This window comes from Mytilinidion resinicola (assembly GCF_010093595.1).
Source record: "Mytilinidion resinicola strain CBS 304.34 unplaced genomic scaffold BDZ99scaffold_4, whole genome shotgun sequence".
Classification (NCBI taxonomy): domain Eukaryota; kingdom Fungi; phylum Ascomycota; class Dothideomycetes; order Mytilinidiales; family Mytilinidiaceae; genus Mytilinidion; species Mytilinidion resinicola.
In genome coordinates this window covers 1102480-1119874 of record NW_022985440.1, presented here as the reverse complement: position 1 = coordinate 1119874, position 17395 = coordinate 1102480, and the positions used below count along the sequence as shown (strand labels likewise).

The 17395-nt window shown below is 53.0% G+C and overlaps 7 protein-coding genes across 7 annotated transcripts; 4 read left to right on the top strand and 3 right to left on the bottom strand.

Moving 5' to 3' along the window:
* Positions 1–793: 793 nt before the first annotated feature.
* On the top strand, positions 794–1813 carry BDZ99DRAFT_567736 (uncharacterized protein; the record flags this gene model as incomplete). The annotated part of the gene is made up of 1 exon (XM_033727723.1): positions 794–1813. The coding sequence occupies one exon, from the start codon at positions 794–796 to the stop codon at positions 1811–1813; it is 1020 nt and encodes a 339-aa protein (XP_033581006.1).
* Positions 1814–1886: 73 nt separating this feature from the next.
* On the bottom strand, positions 1887–3577 carry BDZ99DRAFT_459776 (uncharacterized protein). The gene is made up of 3 exons (XM_033719234.1): positions 2491–3577; positions 2361–2429; positions 1887–2290 (listed from the first exon to the last, which is right to left on the bottom strand). Exons 1-3 carry the CDS (start codon positions 3487–3489, stop codon positions 2096–2098), a joined length of 1263 nt encoding a protein of 420 aa, XP_033581005.1. The 5' UTR covers positions 3490–3577; the 3' UTR covers positions 1887–2095.
* A 778-nt stretch (positions 3578–4355) lies between these two features.
* Positions 4356–6012, bottom strand: BDZ99DRAFT_567734 (uncharacterized protein; the record flags this gene model as incomplete). The annotated part of the gene is made up of 3 exons (XM_033727722.1): positions 4356–5340; positions 5392–5824; positions 5880–6012. The coding sequence occupies 3 exons, from the start codon at positions 6010–6012 to the stop codon at positions 4503–4505; spliced, it is 1404 nt and encodes a 467-aa protein (XP_033581004.1). The 3' UTR covers positions 4356–4502.
* Positions 6013–7376: 1364 nt separating this feature from the next.
* Positions 7377–9049, bottom strand: BDZ99DRAFT_473164 (acid protease; the record flags this gene model as incomplete). The annotated part of the gene is made up of 2 exons (XM_033721814.1): positions 7377–8425; positions 8479–9049. The coding sequence occupies 2 exons, from the start codon at positions 9047–9049 to the stop codon at positions 7377–7379; spliced, it is 1620 nt and encodes a 539-aa protein (XP_033581003.1).
* An 847-nt stretch (positions 9050–9896) lies between these two features.
* BDZ99DRAFT_473163 (uncharacterized protein) lies at positions 9897–12311 on the top strand (the record flags this gene model as incomplete). The annotated part of the gene is made up of 2 exons (XM_033721813.1): positions 9897–9966; positions 10267–12311. The coding sequence occupies 2 exons, from the start codon at positions 9897–9899 to the stop codon at positions 12309–12311; spliced, it is 2115 nt and encodes a 704-aa protein (XP_033581002.1).
* Positions 12312–13075: 764 nt separating this feature from the next.
* On the top strand, positions 13076–15859 carry BDZ99DRAFT_506837 (6-phosphofructokinase). The gene is made up of 3 exons (XM_033724198.1): positions 13076–14014; positions 14067–14525; positions 14578–15859. Exons 1-3 carry the CDS (start codon positions 13271–13273, stop codon positions 15691–15693), a joined length of 2319 nt encoding a protein of 772 aa, XP_033581001.1. The 5' UTR covers positions 13076–13270; the 3' UTR covers positions 15694–15859.
* Positions 15860–16105: 246 nt separating this feature from the next.
* Positions 16106–17385, top strand: BDZ99DRAFT_410323 (enoyl-acyl-carrier-proteinreductase 1 mitochondrial precursor). Its single transcript, XM_033716581.1, has one exon. It carries the CDS (start codon positions 16118–16120, stop codon positions 17306–17308), a length of 1191 nt encoding a protein of 396 aa, XP_033581000.1. The 5' UTR covers positions 16106–16117; the 3' UTR covers positions 17309–17385.
* Positions 17386–17395: the final 10 nt, after the last annotated feature.

Genomic DNA, 17395 nt, shown 5'->3' with positions numbered 1-17395 from the left:
TTTCCAGGTCGTCAGCAATGTAGAACCAATACGAGCACTGCAACCCCTCAGTCTCAATCCCCTTCGCTTCCTGTTGCCCCCTTCGCTTTCTATTGGTCCTCTTCTCGGTTTGAGCGCACCATCATGCTTATACTGCACGTTATGTGATTTTTCGGCCTTTTTATAGGCTCCCGTTTCTACCACATTTATATGGAATCCTCCATCATGGTGCATTTTAAGTGTTATCTTGGTCCTATCATAAAACTGTTCTTTTGCTTAAAAGTTGGTCTTCGCCTTGAACGGTTAGAGCAGTACTCAATGCACCACATGTGCACTTTCGGTTCTGTTATTCCCCCTTTGCGTCTTCGTAGGTAATCGTAAAAAAACGAAAGAACTTGCGCTTGCCTGCCCAGTTGTCTGTGCCGATAAGTCACGTCGAGTACCGTGGATAAGATACGTACGCCTCAGTGGAATCACAGAGCAAGAAAGATCGTCTAATATTCTCGAAATCTCAAAACCCTTGAAGCAGCTCTGGGAAGATGTGATCTGTAAGTTTAGGTTCCTAGAGTGGGTGCCCTCGCGAGCTTACTGGTCGTCCAAAATGATGCACTTACGTCCCGTTGAGGTCCTAGAAAATGTATCGAGGGATTTCAGACAGCGACAGATAGACTGCTGTCACGAGTGACACCCAAGTATGAACAGGAGCGGGGAGATCTAAGCTGAAGTGAGGCGTTTACCCCACCTGTTGCCTGGATCTCCAACTTCAACTTTACCCCTCCAATCCACTTCTCATCCATACACGTTTTACTCAGCGATGTCATCCCTTCTCTCCATCCCTCGCGAAATACGCGACAACATCATCGAACTTTCCCTTTCATGCGTCCGAAAACCTCACTCGAGCATCGCCGAAGCAGAATCAACCCGCTCAACCAAGAAAAACTCGCACAGGCCCTTCTTCTCGAGTTGGAGCTTCGGACTCAAGCACGTGCTCTTCGAACCACCCTCCTACACCTCCTCCAGCCTCGCGCTCCTCCTCGTCAACCACCAACTCTCCTCCGAAACCGTCGCAACGCTCTCCCGCCTCTCCAACAATGCCCAACTGCCCCCTTACGAGCTCGACGTCATGTTCGTCCGCGAACTCGAACTCTGGCCCACCTGGCTCTCCGTCCCCGTGATCGCCAAGCACCTCGACCGCGTCAACGTCACCTTCCGTGCCCTCGGCCTCCACACCGGCGCAAAGAGGCAGTGGAACCCCGGCGACGGCTCGCCCCCGCAGATCCTCTGGTGCTTCTACTACCTAATGGAGCATGTCCTGCGCCAAGGCCCGCTCCCGCACACCTCCTCCTCCGCCGATAGGGGCGTCAGCATCAAGACCCTGCACCTCGATTTCGTGGGCCCTGACGGCGAGACCTGCGCCACCGACACCCGCTACTACATCCCCAGCACCGTGGCGTGGAAAGGGAAAGAAGTGCGCCCGGAGTTCCTGGCGTACTATCTCTGGCATAATATCTCGATGCTCGCGAAAATGGACTATCATACGGCGGAGTATGGCGAGATTCTATATGAGAGGGTTGGCGAGGTGAGGTTTAGCGTTAATGGGGTGGAGGTGCAGCCGCCGATTGATTTTGGGGAGAGCCTGGCAAGGTTGCACTACGAGGGCCCGGCGAATACGTTTGGGCATGTTTGGCCGCGGGAGAAGCGGGTGCCGGCGTTTGAGGAGTGGAAGAGGGGTGCGTGGAGGAAGAGGGTGGAGCGGGGGTTGCCGGTTGTGGGCGGGGAAGGGGGAGAGGCGGGATCTAGAGAGTTGGAATATGAGGATGCGTCTGGGCATTAGCGCTGTTTGGTAATGCATCACAGGAAAAGAAAATCACGGGACGAGTGTAATGCTCTGCCTTTTCGAAGACATGGTTTGTTGGATCTAATGGCCCGTTCGTCAAATCTATGGTGATGTTCCACATCTAGAAGAGAAAATATATTTACACAACCCCAAACATACCCGGGAAATCTGTCCATCTACCTCCGCAAACATGCACTCGAACCGTTCCTTATCAAACACCCACTTTTGTACACCGCCCGTGCCCGAGAGCAAAGAATTCGAGAAAAAGTCGATCCACGCTTAGTACGCCGAGATGGCATCGAGGTACTTCTGCCCACTTTCGGTCAAAACTCCGTTTATCACCGGCTTCCACTCCTCCGCCAGGCCCTCCCCAGTCGAGTACGCATACGCGTACACGCGGTCGTCTTTCTCGAGCAGCGGGACGATATTGGAGATGTACTCGTTGATCAGAGTCTGGTCGGTGGAGGGGATCCACTGCGTGAAGATTAGCACATCTCGCTATCAACGTCTCTAGTGCTTGGAGAAGCAAAAAGAGCAGACTTACGGGGTTGTCTTGGACGCAGCTGAACTCGGTCACCCAGATGGGGAGGGCGTATTTGTCCCAGTAGTGGTCCTGCGAACAGAATTAGTTTTGCTGGCTTTCTAAATACAACGATCCAGGGGGAGAATCTCACAAGATCTTTGTTCACACCATCCATATCCACCTTGTTGATATGCACCGTCGTAAAATCCCACGGCGTGCTGATCTTGGAGTAAAACTCCTCCAACCACGTCTCATCCGCCTGCTTGCACATCCCGGGACTCCCCAGCAGCGTCTTGCCCTTTAGCGGCGCGAAATACTTCTCCCACAGCACCACCGCCGCGTCCACGTCCGGCATGTCGCTCGAGCCGGTGGAGCTGCAGTCCGGTTCGTAGAAGCCCATGACGTAGGGAAGGTCGGTCAGCTGGACTGTCGTTGTCGTGAAGTAGTCGAAGCGCTCCTTGTCGACGGCGTCGACGTGGCCGTTGCCCCAGAGGATGGGCACGGGCACGGGAGCGGTGGACTCGCCGCTGTCGGTTTTGTTGGGGAAGGGGGTGTAGTCCCACCACCAGCCGAGGAGGTCTTCCCAGAGGTAGTAGGCGTCGCCGCCGGACATGCCGGCTTTTTTGCCGTGAGGGGTGAGCGGAGCTTTAGTAGAGGTATAGGCAGCGGCTGCGGCGGAGGCTTGGATGGAAGACGCTTTGGAGGACGACGTTTTCGTGGGGGCCGCTTTGGTGGAAGAGACTTTGGTGGCAGACGCTCTGGTGGGGGCAGCTGCTTTCGAAGAGGCTTTGGCGGAAGAAACTTCGACGTAGGATATTTGAGCAGAGGATGCTTTGGGAGCAGAGACCGCAGGTTTAGAAGATACGGGGGAGCGTTTAGACGAAGGCACCGCTGCTACTTTGCTAGTGGCGACCACAGCGTGCGAAGAGCTTGCCGAGCTATAAGTGTATGATGCCAGAATTGTCTTGTAGACAGTCTCCTGAGCCACAATGGTGGACGTTTCTGGCTCCTCAGTACAAGAACTCGAGCTCACCGAGAGGCTTTCTGAGGAGTGGCCATGGTGGAACTTCCGATGCCTGTCGGGAGGAAAGGCGTTCCCAAGGGTGACGGTCAAAGCGAGCGTTGCTACAACGAAGGCCTTCGAAATCATAATGGCGGTAGACCGGTACCGAATCTTGAAAGAGTGGCTGTAGAAGGTAGAAAAAAGAGTGTGATGGGCACTAGGCCTGAAAATTGACAATATACGCAAAGAAGTGACGATAGAGAGCGTGCCTTCCCAAAGCGGGTGTGCAGAAGTACGTACTTATCCATCATGTCGACCAAGCGCCATGTTTCGTAAAGTTCAAGCCACTCTAGCCATACTGCCCCTACAATTACAGCCAACCCTGCCATTAGTTGCGTCAACCTCCTTTCTCACTGTCTGCCGTACGTCTACCGAATGATTTCGTCCTGCTGTAGCGGAGCAAGCACCCGTCTTTCGTCAGATCCTCCCCTGGCTACCACGTCACCACGAGTCGTTGAACACTCGGTCGTCTGCAAACAAAAAGGTTAGCACTGGGCCATGGCTCAGACCCGGGAACCCCTCGGCGGGTAAAGGGTGGTATAAGTGTAGGAGCGTGTTGAGGTGGCACGGAGCCGAGGGTGCGCCGTTAGTGCCCATTAGACGTGTTTCATGTTTGGTCTAAGGAGCCCCTCAGCCCGGTGCCCGGCTCCTACGGAGATTAATCAACGGCTGTTCCGTAGAGCTGGGAGGCGCAGATTGGACAGCCTGCTCGAAATTGGAGTGGGGTTCTGGTGGAGAAGTGTTTTTCGTTAAGGTTGGAAACGCTGGATCCGTGGTTGTGCAGCATGAGGATACTCACGTACGTGTCGGTACCCATTCCGACGATGCTGGCGAGTGCGACCTCGCGTGTGCAAAGCTCCAATCAGATAGCTGACGAGGGAGTCATATCCTAGAGTATCGCTGCACGGTCAGTTGACAGAAAGAGATAACGTTTCGGAATGTCTTCTGATTTTGCTCGTCAAGAAAAACATCAAATTTCATAAGTTCTCTATGTACTGAGGACGTCATCGAGCGTCAAAGCCCATTCATGCTTGTATTCGCACGGTATTCCTCTTTTGATGTTTGCCCAGACCTTTGAGTCTTGCGTAGGAAGAGCATTTTCATTGATCGTACCGCGTCCTCGCCCCTGGGAGGGGCCACTGTCTGTTCTCTGCTACTCCAACCAACCCTTGCCTGTGTATCGGCGGTCCTTCATCAAGCTCTTGTCTATGCATTGTGACACCTCCATACAACTCCGTAGGCACATCGACCGGTGATACTGCTGCTGGGAAAGGATATTGCTGCTGCCCAGAAACCGAAAGTCCCGCCGCAGGTGTGTTGGACATTGGAGTTGAAGAATAGTTCCTCGGTGATACCCGCATAGATTTTTGTGAGTATTCATTCGGTGAAGGCGAAACTGATCCAGGAGCCCAGTCCGCCGAGTATATCTTGGTGCCAGCTGGCCTAGCACCCTGGTCGCTGAACTGCTCTCCGAACCTCCCCTCAACCGGCTCAGATACTCTTTGGTGCCACTTTGGGGCGCCCGCACTGGTGACTTGAGATGGTGCTGAGTAGCGCCCCACGACTGGATCGGTGGTAGAGTTCGGTCCAGAGTTTTTGAGGGATTGACGAGCTGCACGATTTCGTTTCCGGTCTCGACGTTTCCATAGGAGGAAGATCATCAGAATCCCAAATGCAAGAGCACCAATACCGGCCCCCGCTCCGATACCGATCTTAGATGGTAGAGCCAGACCTCCATTTTTAGGTGCCTTGACTTTGTATTGCATCGCGTATACGACATTGACGACAGCAGAGGTAGGTTTCGACGTTCCACCGGAACCCGTCGCCTTCAGAGCGTAGGTGTCTGGCACCGGTGGTGGAGTCATTACTGCGGCCCCGGACAGTTCGAGATAGCAAGGTGTTTGGCCGTCAAATGCTGCGTTCCAGGGATTATATTGACTATGACCTCTATTAGTGAATGGAGTCCAAGGGTCAACAGCTGTAACTTACGACGGGCAGCACCCATTGCCGACAGAAGTGTAGTCGTCCGGGCATGTGTCCAATTCAGCTCCATCAGACCTCGGAATCGGAAACCCAACGGAGGCTCCTCCAACCTGTTTGGCTTGCAGTGTTGATTGAAGTGTCGAGGCTGCCGTCATGGATGCAACGCTGAATGCACAACAGTCCGTCTTATCACCAACGCAGCCAAGCACTGGAGCCCAATAAGCCGTAGGACCTCCATCAATCAAAGTGTAGTCTGGCGTCGCGCAATAGCCTTTCAGTACATTTCCTGAGCCGGTGTACTGCGGAATCGGTGAGTGAGTCGAACTCGTATATGCAGTAGCGGTGGTGATAGCAACGAGGCTCAGGCTCGGTACTGAAGCGGTAGTAGTAGATTCGGCGGCTGATGATGAGGAGATTGGGTCTGTCGCAGAAACTGTATCTATTGTTGGTTGAGTTTGACCCCGGTATATCATCTGGCTAAGAACAGTACCTACTTTTTGAACTGTCGGCTGGAGTAGCGGTTGAAGTCGGATCCTTAGTTGCCTGTTCAGTGGTGGTAGTAGTCCCATTCAGAAGATTTTGGCGTGCGAAACGATGCATCGGTGGTCCTCTTTCAGCAACCTTCATGTCTGCAGTGAAGGTAAGATCGACGTATTAGAGATACTATGATCTATAGACACTCGTGAGCTTAGGGTATGTGATGAAGGAACATAAAGGGGAGTCAAGGGCGTCGCGCCCTTATGAAGCCAAGTACCAAGCACTGAAATACGGCCTCGCCGCCACCCCGAAGGCCTCCATCTGGAGCTGAGAGGAGGTAAAGCGATTGATGGCGCAAAGCTGGGGACAGATCCAGGCTGAACACGAGAATCCGTTCGTCTATAGGCCGCCCAGAATGGTGGCGCTGTGGCTGGGTTGTTGCAGTCGAACGTTAAGGTAGGTAGGTATGTTTTCCTCCCATGGAGGTATAACATGGTAGAGTTCTTCAAGCAACGTCACAAGTTCTCGACCTCAGAAAAAGCCCATCGCCAGTGACAGAACATGGACCTGGCAAAGAATCCATCGAAGAGAGTCAATTTTCGAAAACGGTTGGTAAAAAAATACCAAGAGCATCCAAGAGTTTCCAAGAGCCTCCAAGACAACTTTCGCTAAAGACATTGGGCCAGCCTGGACGCCTTCATGGACATAGGTTCGCCAAGTACGCCTAGTGGCTCTGGAGAGATCCAGGCGCCCTTTGCATGAAGTGCTGAAAACGTGACTGTAGAGTGTGTGGGATGATGTCATTTACTTACAGGAATCGTTAGGGTATACTTGTCTGTAGGATAGTCCTTTTAAGCGCTTTGAAGTTGTGCATTGAAATGTGTTAGAAATAGAGCAATGCAAGCTACGCTACAAGGCTGCGCGTACTTGCTTTTTTCGCTGACGACAACGAGTGTGTTTTTATGCATCTTGGAAAGCTGTGTAGGTATAGCTTGATCAGCGCCATATGGGTAACAGTGGCTGAAGTCCTCCAAGGGGACGAAATATATCAGCAGCAATGTCACGAATCGCGACGCATGAATGAGACTCTCCATTGATCAAAACGCACGTGATAATCGAGATCCTGTATGTGCGTTCTCGCACGTGCCTGACACCATCTGAAGTCTTCCAAGCAGTCAAATAGAATCTGACAGCGATGTAACGGATTGTTATGCGTAATTCAGACCTTGTGAAATTGAACTAAATTTACAGCTTTGTGACGCTGTGTGAAATCCTCCCAGGCGTCGATCAGAATCGAAACGCTATGCAAAGGGCTGCAACGTGTATATCAGAGGTTGCGAAGTAGATACTTTTCCTAGCATCGTAACGCTGTCGGGAGGTCTCTAATGGTAGTCCTATACTGTGCATGGACTGCTCCCTCTCTGCGCCGTCGAGTCAGCCTCTGGGGGAGGAGAGCGTGGCGGTTGGGCAAAGGAGGCGCTTTATTCATTGACGCCGATAATAGGCATACGATATCAAGGACCATCTTTGCTCCTTTGTGTGCCGCTCGTCACCACAAGCCGAAAGGGCGACTCAAAATCGCTCGCAGGCATCTCATGCACTTTCACAACTGCATCGTCTGATAATAGCGCCGGGCCTTTCTCGCCGCCGAGCTCATGCCGTAGATTTGGCCCATCCAGTTCATGCTTCTGCTCCGACATCAGCTCCGCCCCATAATGCCACCTGTTTTGCTGCCATGGAGGAATTCCACCATCAAGGCTGAGTTCAGCAAGCGGCGCCTCTTTGTTTTGTCTTCCGCGCCGGCGGAAGAAGTACACGAGGGCCGCGGCCACAAGAAGCAGTATCGCTGCGGCACCTACGCTGATGCCGGCGACGGCGCCTACTGGTAGGCTTTTACTGTTCTGGGGCGTGGAAGTGCCATTTGTGGTGTTGTGTGTGAGCCCTCCTGGTGGTAAAATGGCCACAATCGTTTGCGGTGGCATGTGTGACTCAAAATGAGCTTGATGAACGGAGAAGTTAGAGTGTCCGTAGTCAGCGATGACGTATGCTTCTTGAAGAAAAGCGCGTCCGAGGGTATATTGGGTATCATTTGCAGCGCGACGAAGAGGAAAATAATTAGTTGTGTTGGCGTATATCGGAGATTTGGCCTGCAGATCAAAGGCACCATATGGAAGAGATATGCTGACTGTATCTGCAGGGTTTCCCGTGTTTCCGAGGACAAAGGAGATCTGAGGATTGAGCTTCTGAAGCTGTGTGTGGATAGTGTCGTTGACAAGGTAAAGGTCCGTTTTGTTGTCGTATTGAAGACCAAATGCATTTTCGAAGTCATCACATACTGTTCGAGGAAGCCATATTTGAGGCACGGTGGAGTCTACCAGGGATAAAATCTCGGTGCTCATGAGGGAGACTGTGCCTTGTAGGGTGTTTGTAGCTGTGATCCCTTGAATGCCTATACTGAGGACTTTGGAGTCATCAGTGCCGAATGGAAATGAAATAGGGTTTGCGTCAAATCTGGATGTATCGTATCCGCCAAAGGTAAGGCTTCCTGGGAGTTGTGGTATTCCTATGATAATTTAGCGCGTGGTCCGAGGGTCTAGAGAAGAGCTTGTAGCTTACGGTATGATGCGCCAGCTGTGTATCCATACGACAGAGAAGGGATCTTATTCTGATCCTTCAGGCTGCGCATATAGGATGGCTGCGGGTAATCAAAATTCGAGAAGTTGGAAGGTTTCGGGCCCAGGCCAAAGATGCCGAGATAGAAGTCCTTCGTCGCAATACCAGCGACAACCTGACCAGACAGACTGGGGCCACCAGAATTCTGAATCATAAGACCAACAGTATCAAAGCCGTACATGCCAGCACCGGCATAGCCGAGTTGATGCTCAAGTATCAGGTCGTATAGTCCAATAGATTTCCATGTTGAAGATTGATTTGCTAGGAAGCCGGAGCTTGCTTTCCCATCGTATGGGTATACGCCGCGGAGGTCGCCACAATCGCTCGGATCGGTCGATATGCAGCCTTCAGGAACCGGAACCCAGATCTCTTGGCCACTGGTTGAAGGCAAAACGCGGAAATTTTGTTCTGGAGTGCCTACGCGAATTGTAAAGGTAGACCAGCTTCCGTCGTTCCCATCCCAGGATTGAGAGGGAGAAAAAACGAGCGGGGCGGGGACAGTGACATTCCCCATAGTAATGAAACAAAGACAAGGCGTTCAACTAGACGATGTAGGGTAAAGATGGAAGCATGTCGCGCATAATGAGAGGTGAAAGACGAGAGAAGCTGGGAAGGAGATGGGTGGGGCTATCAGGTCGACACCCAAGCTTTGTGTACCTAGTCAGCGGGTTCCTTCCCGCTAGGGCGAGATGTAGAATATGGCCAGACCTGTTTCAATGAAACACCATATGTGGGCGCCTCCGGATGTGTCCATCAATGAAACGAGGAGGAGAAGTTTTGCAACACCAACCCTTGCACCTTAAACATAAGCCATAGGCCAGGATCCCGAACACTGATCGCAATGGTAGCGAATGGGAGAAGATCGATCGTGCGTGTCCTTGTCGAGCCGCAGTTCCTTGCCGCAGCGTGCATGTACTGCGCATGTAAGCTGAAAGATTCTCCGACAAAATGGATGAGCCGCACGAAATGTATCTAAATAAAGATGTCCAGCGGAAGCGTTGTAGAAGAAGGTCGTGACTGGTACGCAATATAGAGAGCATTTCTGCGACTGAGAGTGGTTGGTGGAGGCAGGGGAGGGGAGAGACCTGCCCTTGCACGACGTCCATTTCCACTCCTCGCGGAGTGGAACGAGTTGGGTTTAGGGCTCATCTACGCGCCGCACCATTTTCCCGACTAGTTCTATAAACAGCCCCATAACCTTTTTTAACGATGTGATCCCTGCCATGTAAATGAATTGTGTGCGTGTATGACCCGACCTCGGCATGGGTTAGGTATCTTGGTAGGCAGTGAGTAGTATGTAATAAAAGCGTGAAATCCACCTCCTCATCCCCGGATCCTGCCAGCTCTTGTTAATATCTACAATGTCTTTCGTTAATTTCGCTCTGGTGCTGTTTTCTGCTAGTACAGCGTTTGCGGCTAATCTACCAGCTTGTAAGTGATAATAAATTGTCTCTTCTAGGATATTACTCTACGTACACTCTGTCACGGTGCAATGCGAGGATCGAGGGAGAAGACCTTATTGTATTGAGTATACAGACGAAGTAGCTACAAGGTCACGTGAATGTGTAGGAAGAGGCGCGGAGGCCTTAAGCGAGGTCATGTGACAGCAACACGTGATATAGCCCACGTGACGCTATTGCATGTGACAGTAGCCGTATCCCGATGGAGAGGTCGCGATGCGGGCATGACACACTCTTTTGGAACTGCTGAGTGTATACTGATAGGCTGTAGATTCCAGTTTCTACTCAAATTCTTCGACTCAATACCCAGCCACCACAATAGCACCATCCGGAGCACCATGTTGCCTCATCGTACCCCAAACCGTCGGACTAAATTTCTGGTGGAACCAGTCTCTCACCATCACCTACGCTACGGTCCTTACCCAGTACCTTCAGTATAACAACACTGTAATACTCAACACGACGACAATATACAATGCCTCTGCGACTCAAGGACTCGTAGTTCCGACGGACATCATCCCCGGATACCTCCTCTATTCTGAAACCTTCTTCGATATAGGGACCACTATAGATCTCACCACCACAACTCTAACGTACCCAACGCCATATGTCGCCATCAACTCTGCATTTTACGTCACGGGGACTTACAGCATGTCTGCTGGAGAACAGATGTGCCAGCAAGACCTACAGAACTTCAATCCCGTAAGCAACATCATCCAATTGACGGCCGAATACGACTTTGTTCCAGCGACCTCGACGTTTTGGTCTGCAGGAACTTATGTGAATGCGCCGACGCAGCTGAAAGACACAATCCTAGCGATCCCCAGTGTCACGGAGAGCTTCCCCATGATAGCGTCATGCTCTCTTGTGAGCGGATCAGGACAGCCTTCAGTGCATTTGCCTGTCAGTGCGCTAACAACGCATGGCTCAACCACAATCACAGTTGGAGGCTTTTTCTCTGGTTCCGTAGGCTCATCAGCAGCAGAAGTCACTCCACCTCCGGTTTCGTCATCTCAGTATACTCCTCCCCCTTCTTCGGCGGGAAATGGCCAACCTCCTGCGTCCGAGAACCAGCCGAGTTCTGCTCCTGCTGCTCCTCCAGCTTCTTCATCGGTAATCGGTGCCCCGGTGCCTCCTTCATCAGCAAATGGTGCATCGCCGATCTCTTCCGTAGCAAACAACCCACCTCCAACTTCTCAAAATCAGCCCTCCTCTCATGCAAGCATCCAAACACCCCCACCAGTCGTCGTTATACCTCCGGCGGGCGTATCCTCCATCCAAATTGGCTCGACCGTCATCCCAGTATCCTTCGCCTCAGCCTCAGGAGGCGGCATTGTGCTTCCAGGAGGTGCTACTTTATCGCCCGGTATCGTAACTACGATCAACGGTGTTGGCATCTCTCTCGCACCCTCCGAAACAGCTGTCGTAGTTGGCGGCTCGACAATCATCCTCCCGGTTTCCGCTGCAGCATCTTTCCCATCTGTTTTCGCTATCCAGGTAGGCTCTTCAGTGATTACGGCTGCATTTGCCTCTGCAAGTGGAGGGGGCGTTGTACTTCCAGGAGGTGCTACTCTATCGCCCGGTGCCGTAACCACAATCAACGGCGTTGGCGTCTCTCTCGCACCCTCCGAAACAGCTGTCGTAGTTGGCGGCTCGACCGTTGTCCTCCCAGTTCCCGCTACACCATCTTTCCCATCTATTTTCACTATCCAGGTGGGCTCCTCAGCCATCACGGCGGCGTTCGCCTCTGCGAGCGGAGGCGGCATTATTCTTCCTGGGGGGGCGACGCTTCTCCCTGGCACTACGACTGTGGTGAACGGAGAGACGATCGCGCTTGTGCCATCCGGAACAGCTTTGGTGGTCGATGGCACCGAGACGATCAAACCTGTTCCATTCACGCCAGCTCCAGCTCCGGCTCCAACGACGCTCCTTGTGGGATCGTCAGCTCTTCCAATCACTTATGCCACTGCCACGGGAGGAGGCGTGATTTTGCCTAACGGAGGGACGCTGTTACCGGGTTCGACGACGGTGTATAATGGTGTTACGATATCGTTGACTCCATCCGAGACTGCAATTGTGGTGGCCGGCTCGACGGTTCCTTTGACGCCACCGTCAGTGGCTACTTCGAGTGGAGTTGGTGGATACATCCTCAGTGGTCTAGGTGGAGCAGGCGGAATTAGCACTGCGAGTGGTAGTGGTACTCAGACGGCTGGGTATACTGGGCCCCTTGCTACGGGTGCTGCGGGACGGATAAGATCACTAGGGCCACTCAACGTTTTCCTAATAGCAGCGGTGATAGGTGCAATATGGATATAGTAACGACAGATAATGTATGTATGACTGAATGAAAGACGAAAGGCCGTTTAAGGAACACCATGGCGAGGAGCGCTTGAAATCAGAATTTCTAACAAGTGTAATGACCATAAAGACCTCATATTCAGGCTACACTACCTGTTGCGAATTCTTGAGTTACCTCCTTAATTGTCTGTGCACACTTGCTTGCCGCTGTGTGGAGTGCTCTAGCATAGTAGCAGAAACTTGAAAAGATGTAAATTCCTTGAGGACGCAAATGAGAAAGAATTCACGGGAAATACGACAAGCCGATTCTTTCCCATGTCGAGATCTCCAATGCTCCATGCCCGCAGTGCTGCATTAGGCTTAAAAAATATGGAGTCACACGTCATCAAGAATAGTAACGCCATGGCTTGAAGATTTACATAACGTCGATACGGCGATTCCGGATGATAAGGGAGGGGAAAATTCTCGCAAAAAGCAAAAGAGCAGATGCTTCGCTCGCTGTCTGCAGTTCCGGAAAATTTAAGATGCGAAGGTTGTTCCTAGACTATGCGTTCTAATTGAATCACATTTGACGGCCTCGCGGTAGAATAGTTCTACTAGATAGCATCTTTTGCGTCTCGGCGAACGGTGACGAGGAATGGAGTTGGAGAGCTCGGGAAAGAAGAAAACTCAGCCTTATCGGACACAGCTCTGTAAAAGTACATGCCTCCACCCCGCATCGTATGATTGGTGTGAGCTCCCACGTCGCGGTGCAACATCCACGCATCCCGATCCAGAACCACCCCCGGGAAGAGCTCACCACTTTCCGGACCTCCCATTTTGTTTTTATTCAACATGCACCTGGTCATTTACACCCCAAACCTTTTCTTCCGCATCTGAGCTACACTATATAGCTTCCTCGTCCGCAATCCTCTCTAACGACTGCATCGGACCTCCCAATTCCCCGCATCCCCAACGACAAACCCGAGTACAACACCATGGCCCCGACCGAGATTCCACCACCCCTCCCGGGTAAGAAGCGCCGCATTGGTGTCATGACCAGCGGAGGGGACGCCCCCGGCATGAACGGAGCTGTGCGAGCCGTTGTCCGCATGTCAATTGCCCAGAACTGCGAGGCCTACGTTATCCTCGAGGGCTATGAAGGCCTGGTACAAGGAGGGGATATGATCAAGGAGATGGGATGGGAAGACGTCCGGGGCTTCCTCTCTGAGGGCGGAACACTGATCGGCACGGCACGGTGCAAGTCCTTCATGGAGAGGCCCGGACGCCTGGCCGCGGCGAAGAACATGGTCTTGAAGGGCATCGATGCTCTCATTATCTGCGGAGGAGACGGTAGTTTGACCGGTGCGGACAAGTTTAGGGGGGAATGGCCTGGCCTTGTCGCAGAGCTGGTGGAGAAGGGCGAGTTGACCGCCGAGCAGGTCGAGCCTTTCAAGCATCTGAACATTGTTGGGCTGGTCGGCTCTATTGACAACGACCTGTCCATGACGGACGCGACTATTGGCTGCTACTCTTCTCTGGGGCGAATATGCGAGTCGGTGGATTACATTGACGCCACGGCCTTTTCACATCAGCGAGCCTTCGTCATTGAAGTCATGGGAAGGCATTGCGGCTGGCTTGCTCTCATGGCAGGTGTCAGTACTGGTGCTGATTTTGTGTTCATTCCGGAAAACCCTCCCTCAGATGACTGGGAGAAGGAGATGTGCCACATCATCAAGCAGGTATGACTTCACCATCCAGCTCCAAGCAAGATCAATTTGCTAACTTTCACAGCACCGAGACATGGGCAAGAGAAAGACCATCGTAATCGTTGCCGAGGGTGCTATAGACCGAAATCTAAACAAGATCACACCGTCGATGGTCAAAGATCTCCTTACCAATCAATTGGGCTTGGACACTCGGATCACCACTTTGGGCCACGTCCAGCGAGGAGGTACTGCATGCGCGTATGACCGCATGCTGTCCACTCTACAAGGCGCTGAAGCTGTGAAGGCGGTATTGGAGGCCACCCCGGAGACACCAAGTCCAGTCATATGCATGATTGAGAACAAGATTGTGCGAAGGCCGCTACTGGAGGCTGTGAAGCAGACCCACGAAGTGGCAGAGGCTATTGGAGCCAAGGACTTCGATCGAGCTATGAGTCTACGAGACGCAGAGTTTGCCGAATACTACCAGGCTTATAACATAACCACCTCGTCAGATCAACCCAAATTGCGCCTCCCGGAGAATCAGGTAAGATATTTGTCAAGAACCCAACGATAATCCTCTTGCTGACCGTTTCTAGCGAATACGGGTTGGTATCATTCACGTCGGTGCGCCAGCCGGAGGTATGAACGCTGCAACTCGAGCCGCCGTAGCGTACTGCTTGGCTCGAGGCCACACACCAGTTGCAATCCACAATGGCTTCCCCGGCCTACAAAGGCATCATGACGAGGGCGCAATCAAGGAAATCAGCTGGCTAGATGCCGAAAGCTGGGCCAGCAAGGGTGGTTCCGAGATTGGAACGAATCGTGGTCTACCGTCTACAGACCTTGAAACGACCGCCATGTGTTTCGCGAAATACAACATCCAAGCGCTCTTCCTCGTTGGTGGATTCGAAGCCTTCACCGCAGTCAGCGAGCTGAGAAAAGCGAGGGAACATTACAATTCTTTCAAGATCCCAATGGTCATTCTCCCTGCCACCGTCAGCAACAACGTCCCAGGCACCGAGTACTCGATTGGAAGCGATACCTGCCTGAACTCTTTGATTCAGTACTGCGATGCATGCAGACAATCCGCATCAGCTTCCCGACGCCGCGTCTTTATCATCGAGACACAAGGCGGCGCATCTGGCTACATCGCCAGCATAGCTGGTCTCTCCATCGGTGCCCTCGCAGTCTACACGCCCGAGGAAGGCATCAACATTAAGATGCTCGACCGCGACATCGACCATCTCCGCGAGACATTCGCCAGAGACAAGGGCCAGGGCCGTGCCGGAAAGATCATCCTCCGCAACGAAAAGGCATCCAAGACCTACACCACCGAAATCATCGCCAACATGATCCGCGAGGAAGCCAAGGGCCGCTTCGAGGCGCGTGTTGGTGTGCCCGGCCACTTTCAGCAGGGTACAACACCATCGCCTATGGACAGAGTGCGAGCGACGAGATTCGGCGTCAAGAGTCTACAGCATATCGAGCAGTTCATCGGGAAGAGCAAGGACGAGATTGCTGCTGATCCGATGAGTGCGGCGGTCATTGGTATCAAGGGCGCCAAGGTGCTGTTTTCGCCAATGGAGCAAGTCGAGAGTAAGGAGACTGACTGGAAAGACCGACGACCGAAAGACGAGTTCTGGATGGATTTGAAGTCGATCATAAACACGCTGAGCGGGAGGCCGCAGGCGCCGAAGGGGGAGGGAGCTTAGAGTGAGCGCTGTAACGAAACGATGACTGATCATATTCTTTAACGGATAGGGGGCGTTTAGCATCTTGTAAGGCTAGTAAATATAAGACAACAGTGCTCTTAGTTTTTATACCTTATAAATTTAAGATGAGGACGCAATCTGAAAGCTAGCCTCTCAATTGTCAAGCGGTCACGTGCTCTACAATACGATACGACATCTATAAACTAACAGCATGAGTATGTCTTGATTTTAAATACCATCTAAATGTTCTAACAGCGAACTGCAGAATTACTATGATTTTCGTAATTTTGTTGTTTGCGTAATCCGGCCTAGTTCTACCTACGTATCCTCGGTTTCAAACAAGCTCCAACATCCCACTAGAAAACACCAGACGACATCAACAGCACAAACCTCCACAGCTCCCCCCAACCACCCAATTCCCACAATGGCCTCCAAACGCCTCTCCCACACCGCCCTCCGCCCTCTACTCCCCTCCACCCCCCCAAAACTCCTCCGCCCCTCCGCCCGCCGCCCCATCTCCGCCTACGGCTACGAACAAGCCAAAGCGCTCACCTTCACGCAATACGGCGACCCCCCGGCTGTCCTCTCGCTGCACACGCACTCCATCTCGCCCGCGCACTCCTCCCTCCTCACCCTCCGCTTCCTCGCCTCCCCCATCAACCCCGCCGACATCAACCAGATCCAAGGCGTCTACCCCTCCAAACCCGTCTTCACGACCGCCCTCTCCACGCCCTCCCCCATCGCCGTCGCGGGCAACGAGGGCGTCGCCGAGGTCATCGGCGTCGGGGACAAAGTCAAAGGCTTCGCGAAGGGGGATTGGGTGATCATGAAAGCGCCGTCGTTCGGCACCTGGCGCACGCACGCGCAGACGACGGCGGACAAGCTCGTGAAGCTGGAGCCCGCGGCGCGGGAGGGCATCAGCGCGGTGCAGGCGGGCACCGTCAGCATCAACCCGTGCACGGCGTACCGGATGCTGAGCGACTTCGTCAAGGTGGGCGAGGGCGAGTGGTTTGTGCAGAACGGGGCGAACAGCGGCGTGGGGCGGGCGGCGATCCAGCTGGGGAAGGCGTGGGGGCTCAAGAGCATTAATGTGATACGCGACCGGCCGGAGGGGGTGGAGGCGCTGAAGAGGGAGCTTGCGGAGCTAGGCGCGACGGTTGTGGTGACGGAGGGGGAGTTGCTGGCAAGGGAGTTTAGGGAGCGGGTGAAGGAGTGGACGGATGGGGGCAGGGAGGAGGTCAGGCTGGGGTTGAATTGTGTGGGTGGGGAGGCGGCGACGGCGATGGCGAAGATTCTGGCGCCGCATGCGCATTTTGTGACGTATGGCGCGATGTCGAAGAAGCCGTTGGTGCTGCCGGCGAGTTTGTTGATTTTTAAGGATGTGCATTTTGATGGGTTTTGGGTTAGTAAATGGGCCGAGTGGCATCCGGAGGAGAAGAAGAAGACGGTGGAGCATGTGTTGGAGTTGACGAGGAGGGGGGAGTTCAAGGATATGCCGTTTGAGCAGGTTCCGTGGGAGTGGGAGACGCCGGAGAGTGAGCTGATTGCGGCTGTGAAAGGGACGTTGGAGGGGTTCAGGAAGGGGAAGGGAGTCTTCGTATTCAAGAATACGTAGAGATGGCAATAGGAGGTGGACTGATGGTTTAGCGGGCATGAACGGAGTTTGGGTTTTCGTATGAGTTCAACATACGCTGTATAAATA